General features: G+C 42.7%; 1 protein-coding gene across 4 annotated transcripts in view; it reads left to right on the top strand.

Annotated features, from left to right (window-relative positions):
- KNOP1 (lysine-rich nucleolar protein 1) overlaps nt 1–7,021 on the top strand; it is a 21,598-nt gene that overhangs the window by 4,998 nt on the left and 9,579 nt on the right. For all 4 annotated transcript variants that reach the window (XM_015565061.1, XM_015565059.1, XM_006765346.2 and 1 more), the window contains exon 3: nt 1,091–1,159. In XM_015565061.1, the coding sequence (XP_015420547.1) occupies nt 1,091–1,159 (69 nt within the window). The remainder of the gene's footprint in view (nt 1–1,090; nt 1,160–7,021) is intronic.

Below are 7,021 nucleotides of genomic sequence, written 5' to 3'. Positions count from 1 at the left end.
GCAGGAAGGTGTCTGTAGGACCTGTGCTCAGCTCTATCAGATGCAATTGGGAAGGGCTGTTGTCATTACAAAGGACCAGGGGGAAAGGGGCCAGCCTGAGGTCTCACCCTCAGAGTCCCTTAGAGGCTGAGGCCAGTGAGCACAGCCATGTCAGAGAGGCAGCCAGCGAGGATGTCCCCTGGGAGCTGAGACCTGTGAGGGCTTTGGCCTTTCGTGCAGCTGAAGTAGCAAGTACAGAGGCCTTGGCAGAGCACAGAGGCTGGGGTGGCGGGGGCTCCGTGACAACCATGGAGGCCGCAGAAGTCTGAATTTTGTGCAGGTAAGATGGGAGCCCTAGGAGTCTTAGGGCGTGGTAACATATTCTGACTGAGGTTTTTGTAAAGAAGATAGAGTTGACATAAAGTTGTGTATGTTTAAGGTATACAGCGTATTCTGATTAAATTTTTAAAGCTCACCTGAGTTGCTTATGGGATGGACCAAGGTTGGGGTGGGGAAGCAGGAGTTAGACACTCATGGTTTTCTAGGCAGGTGAGAAGGCAGCAGCCAGGACCTGTGAGTCGGGGTGGGCGGTATACAGGAGAATTTAGTAGGCTTGTGTTTGCTGGCAGCCCCACTCCCCACACCCATCAGGACCCTGAGCCCACCTCTGCATTTCCTGACCCTTGCTATGTGCCCCCTCTCCACACACACACACACACACACACACCATAGATGGGACCCTTGGCCTCTCACTGGTTTGGTGTCACCCTGGGAGGTCAGGTGACTTGTGGCAGGAAAGGTCATGCACCTAGCCTGAGTTGAGAGACCTAGGTTAGTGTCAGCCCTGCCCCTGATCTGTGGGGGTGACCTCATGATAGTCACTCTACCTCTCTGAACCTTAGTTTCTTCATCTGTCAAATAGGTCAGTGCCATGGTTTTGAGGGGAGAATCATGGAAGAGAAAGGTGTCAGATATTCTGTAGGTGATGGGGTTTGGGGTGGTGCTGGGATCTTGGGTCTTTTCTGGAATCTGTCATCATCTCACCCTGCAGGGCTACTGGGGCAGAGGCCAGCAGATGCTTGACTCTTACTCCCTTTGCTCTCCTGTGCAGGAGCCTGACACAGACTTAGAGGTGGTGCTGGAGAAGAAAGGCAACATGGACGAGGCACACATAGACCAGGTATGGCCCCATCCTCATCCCTCTCCCATGTGTCTTGCCACACCCCTCCTATCAGGCCACAAGGTCCTGGTCTTGGAAGCACCCACGATTCCAAAGGCTGCCAGGCCAGCTTCCATTGCCCACCTTCCATGCGCGGAACTCTGCCTTCTCCATGTCGTGGTGGGAGTCCCTCACTGCCAGCCTGGCTGCGGGCCAGCTGGTGATTCAGAGCCTCAGGGTGAGGCTCTCCTCCCTGTGCTCACTGCATGGGGAGAACCTAAAACCAGGGCTGGGAAAAGGGCTAGCATCCTTGAGAAGCATCCTTTGGTCTTCGCCTATATGAGGGTCAGTGAGGTTAGTGACTGCCCTAAGTCACCTCGTTAGTAATGGGTGGTTCTCAACCTTCCTAATGCTGCAATCCTTTAATACAGCTCCTCATGTTGTAGTGACCCCCAACCATAAAATTGTTTTCGTTGCTACTTCATAACTGTAATGTTGCTACTGTTATGAATCATAATGTAAATATCTGATATGCAGGATGTATTTTCAGGGGTCGTGACCCACAGGTTGAGAACCGCTGGCTAAGGCCAAGTCTATGTGGTTACTTTGCTGTACTGCCAGGGTTGTGAAATACCCCAATTCCAGAAAGTCTAGCTCCCACTGACTTATCAGGAGATTGGGGCTAGACAGGAATGGATGCTGGCCCACACCAGAACTACTTCTCTCAATGCTCCCAAACTGAAGCCAGGAGGTGCATCATGTGGGCTGGTGCACCCAGCTTTTTTTTATTATTAAATATATTTTTATTGACTTTAGAGAGGAAGGGAGAGGGGGAGAGAGAGAGAGAGAGAGAACATCAATGTGAGAGAAACATTGATTGGTTACCTTCCATATGCACCTCAACCGGGGATTAAACCTTCAACCTGGGTATGTGCCCTGACCAGGAATTTAACCAGCAACCTTTCAGTGCATGACCTTTTGGTACATGGAACTACACTCAGCCAACTGAGCCACACTGACCAACTTTTTATTTATTTACTCGAGGCCTAGCGCACGAAAATTCGTGCAATTGGGAGGTGGGGGTGGAGGTGGGGGGTGGTCCCTCAGCCCTGCCTGCGCCCTTTTGCAGTCCAGGAGGTCTCTGGATGTCCGACTGATGGCTTAGGCCCACGCCCCATCGCCATCCCCTCCCTCTGCCTGCTGGCCTGATGCCGCCTGCTCGCCTGCTCCCCGCACCCGCCAACCAGTCTGTCCACTGTTGCAGTCAATTTGCATACTACACTTTTATTATATAGGCTTTTTTTATGTTTTTATTGATTTTAGAGAGGGAGTGGGAGAAAGAAACATCAATAATATGAGAGATAATCATCTATTGGCTGCCTCCTGCATAACCCCCACTGGGGATTGAGCCTGCAACCCAGGCATGTGCCCTAGCCTGGAATTGAACTATGACTTCCTGGTTCATGGGTCAGCACTCAACCATGGAGCCACACCGGCCACACTGTACCCAGCTTTTTTTTTTTTTTTCACTCATCTGTTGATGGGCATTTGCATGGCTTTCATATATTGGCTATTGTAAATAATGCTGCATTGAATATAGGGGTGCATATATCTTTTCAAATTAATGTTTTGGATTTCTTCCTATACCCAGAGGTGGAAATGTTGGGTCAAAAGGTAGTTACTGTTTATTTTTTATTTATTTATTTTTGTTAATCCTCCCCCAAGGATATTTTTCCATTGATTTGTTTTAGAGAGAGTGGAAGAGAGGGGGAGAGATGGAGAGAGAGAAACATCAGGGTAAGAGAGACACATCAATTAGTTGCCTCCCCCATGCACATCTCCCTCCTCCACACACCCCCTACCGGGGCCAGGAATCGAGTCTGCAACTGAGGTACCTGCCTTTGGGATTGAACCTGAGACCCTTCAATCCGTGGGCCAATGCTCTATCCACTGAGCCATACTGGGTAGGGCGAGATAGTTCTGTTTTTAATTTTTCACCAACAACTGTTTGTTAATTTATTGATGGTAGCCATTCTGGCACTTGTGAGGTGATAGCTCATTGTGTTTTTAATTTGCATTTCCCTAATGATTGCATTTAATTTGCAATATTACTATGTCCATATGTCCTCTTTGGAGAAGTGTCTATTCAGGTCTTCTGCCCATTATGTTTTAATAAATTGATTAGGGTGACATTGGTTAATAAAATTACACAGGTTTTAGGTGTACAGTTCCATAATACATCATCTGTATATTGTGTTGTGTATTCAACACCCCAAGTCAAGTCTCTTTGTGTCACCATTTATTCCCACTATACCCTCTTCTACCTTCCCTGATCCCCCTTCTCTCTGGTAATTACCATATTGTTGTGTGTGTCCCTGAGTTGTTTTTTGTGTTGTTATTTTTATTAATCCCTTCCCATTTTTCACCCGGTCCAGTAACCCCTCTCAAAATGAGTGTTTCTATTTTGTTCATCAGTTTATTTTGTTCATTAGATTCCACATATGAGTGAGATCGTATGGTACTTGTCTTTCTCTGACTGGCTTATTTCTGTCAGCATAATGCTCTCCAGGTCCACCCACTCATTCACAAAGGGTAAAATTTCCTTCTTTTTTATGGTCAAGTAGTATCCATTGTGTAAATATTTCACAACATTTTTATCCACTCATCTACTGATGGGCACTTGGGCTGCTTCTAAATCTTGGCTGTCCTATATAATAAAAGGATAATATACAAATTGACCCTAAACACGGAATGACCAGGAATGACTGATGGCTATGTTGAGCACTGACCACCAGGGGGCAGACGCTTAACACAGGAGCTATCCCCCTGGTGGTCAGTGTGCTTCCACAGGGGGAGTGCTGCTCAGCCAGAAGCCGGCTCATGGCTGGCCAGCACAGCAGGGGTGGCGGGAGCCTCTCCTGCCTCCGTGGCAGCACTAAGGATGTCCGACTAATGGCTTAGGGCCTAAGCCATTAGACATCCCCTTAGGGTCCTGGGCTGCCGGAGGTCACTGGCTGGGCTGAGGGACACCCCGCCCCCCCAAGTGCATGAATTTTTGTGCACCAGGCTTCTAGTTGTAAATAACACTGCAATGAACATAGGGGTGCATATATTATTTTGAATTAGTGTTTCAGGTTTCTTCAGATACATTTCCAGAAGTGGAATAGCTGGGTTATAAGGTAGTTTTTAACTTTTTTGAGGTAACTCCATACTGCTTTCCACAGTAGCTGCACCAATCTGCCTTTCCATCAACAGTGCACTAGGGTTTCCTTTTCTCCACATCCTGGCCAACACTTGTGTGTTGATTTATTGATGGTAGCCATTCTCATTGTAGTTTTAGTTTTCATTTCTCTAATAAATGACATTTAGTATCTTTTCATGTGTCTCTTGACCATCTGTATGTCCTCTTTGGAGAAGTGTCTGTTCAGATCCTTTGCCCATTTTTTAATTGCATTGTGTTTTTTTTCTGGTGTTTAGTTGTATAAGTTTTTGTAAATTTTGGATATTAACTCCTTATCAGGTGTATCATTGGCGAATATGTCCTCCCATTCAGTGGGTTGTCTATTCATTTTGTTAATGGTTTCCTTTGCTGTGCAAAAACTTTTTTGTTTAATGTAGTCCCATTTGTTTATTTTTTTTCTTTTGTTTCTCTTGCCTGAGGTGATAGAAGAAAAATATTTCTATGAGAAATATCTGAGATTTTGCTGCTTGTGTTTTTTCTGGTATTTTTATGATTTCAAGTCTCGCATTTAAGTCTAATTCTTTATTAATTTTATTCTTGTGTATAGTGTAAGAAGGTAGTCTAGTTTCCAATTTTTTGCACATATCTAATTTTTTTCAGCACCATTTATTGACTAGATTATCTCTATCCCAGCCTCCTTTGTTAAATAATAATTGGCCATAAAAGCATGGGTTTATTTCTGGACTATTTTGATAGGAATTGCTTTGACTTTATAGATTGCTTTGTGTGATATGCACATTTAAACAATATGAAGTATTCTCGTTCATGAGCATAGTATATTCTTTTCTATGAGTCTTCAGTTTCTTTTATCAATGCCTTAAAGTTTTCAAAGTACATAGCGTTTACCCCCTTGTTTAAATTTATTCTTAGGTAATTATTTTTATGCAATTTAGATGGGATTCTTAATTTTCTGATATTTCATTATTAGTGTATAAGAATGCACAGCTTTCTGAATACTGATTTTGCATCCTGCAACTGTACTGAATTCATTTATTAATTCTAATAGTTGTTGTTTTTCTATCTTTATCTGAAGATATGTTTCTTGATTTAGAGAGGGAGAGTGAGGGCAGGGGAGAGAAAGAACACCATTGTGAGAGAGAAACATCAGTTACCTCCCATACTCGCCCTAACTGGGGATCAAACCCGCAACCTCGGTATTTACCCTGACTGGGAATCAAACCTGCTACCTTTTGGTGTACAGGATGATGTTTCAAGTAACTGAGGCCACCCGGCCAATGCAGTTCTAATAATTTTTTAATGGAACCTTTAGGGATCTCTCTATATAACATCCTGTTATCTGAAAATAGCAACAGTTTTACTTCTTTTTTACTTAGAAGTCTTTTATTTCTTTTTCCTGTCTGATTGCCATGCTAGGACTTCATATACTATATTGACTAAAAGTGAGGAACCTGGGTGTTCCTGTCTTCTTCCTGATCTGAAAGAAAAAGATGTCTGGTTTTCCCCTTTAAGTGTGACATTCCCTATGGGTTCTCATATGTCACCTTTATTTTGCTGAGATCTACTCCCTCCCTCCCCATTTTGATGAGAGTTTTTATCATAAATGGGTATTGAATTTTGCCAAATGTTTTTACTTATCTATTGATATGATCATGACATTTATTTTTCATTGGATGTCTGGCATATCACTTTAATTGTACCACCCTTGCATGCTTAGAATGAATCCCATTTGATCATTGTATATGATGTTATTAATGTATTGTTGAATTTAGTTTGCTAATATTTTGTTGAGGATTTTTTTTAGATAAAAGAATGAAGATGTTATTAAAAATAAAGTGACTTCTTTTTCTAGGCTCATTCATCTTTTTAAATTGAATTTATTTAATTAAAATGGGGGACATTGATTAATAACATGTTGAGGGTTTTTGCATCTATGTTCATCCAGATATTGGCCTTGTAATTCCTTTTTGTTTTTAGTATCTTTGGTTTTGGTATCAGGGTAATGCTGGTCTTATAAAATGAGTTTAGGAGCTTTCCCTCCTCTTCAGTTTTTTAGAATAGTTTGAGAAGGATAGGTATTAATTCTTTCATAAATGGTTGGTAGAATTCACCTGTGAAGCCTTCTTTACCAGGACATTTTTTTTTTGGACATTTAATTATGAATTGGAGTTTCCTCAAAAAACTAAAAATGGAACTCCCATTTGACCCAGTGATTCCACTTCTAGGGCTATATCCCAAGAAACCAGAAACACCAATCAGAAAGGACATATGTACCCCTATGTTCATAACAGCACACTTTACCATAGCTAAGTTTTGGAAACAGTCTAAGTGCCCATCAGCAGATGAGTGGATTAAAAAACTGTTGTACATTTACACAATGGAATAATACAATGCTATAAAAAAAGAAGGAATTCTTACCATTTGCTACAGCATGGACAGAGAGCATTATGCTAAGTGAAATAACCCAGTCGGAGAAAGATAAATATCAATGATCTCACTATTTGTGGAATATAATGAACAACATAAACTGATGAACAAAAATAGATCCAGAGACATAGAAGCATCGAACAGAATGTCGAGCCTCAGAGGGAAGGCAGAGGAAGGTGTGAAGAGATCAACCAAAGAACTTGTATGCATATATGTATACACAGACAATAGGGTGGTGAAGGCCTGGGTAGGAGGGA

The sequence above is a fragment of the Myotis davidii genome, unplaced genomic scaffold (assembly GCF_000327345.1).
Source record: "Myotis davidii unplaced genomic scaffold, ASM32734v1 scaffold820, whole genome shotgun sequence".
Lineage (NCBI taxonomy): Eukaryota > Metazoa > Chordata > Mammalia > Chiroptera > Vespertilionidae > Myotis > Myotis davidii.
This window is presented reverse-complemented; position numbering and strand designations above follow the sequence as displayed.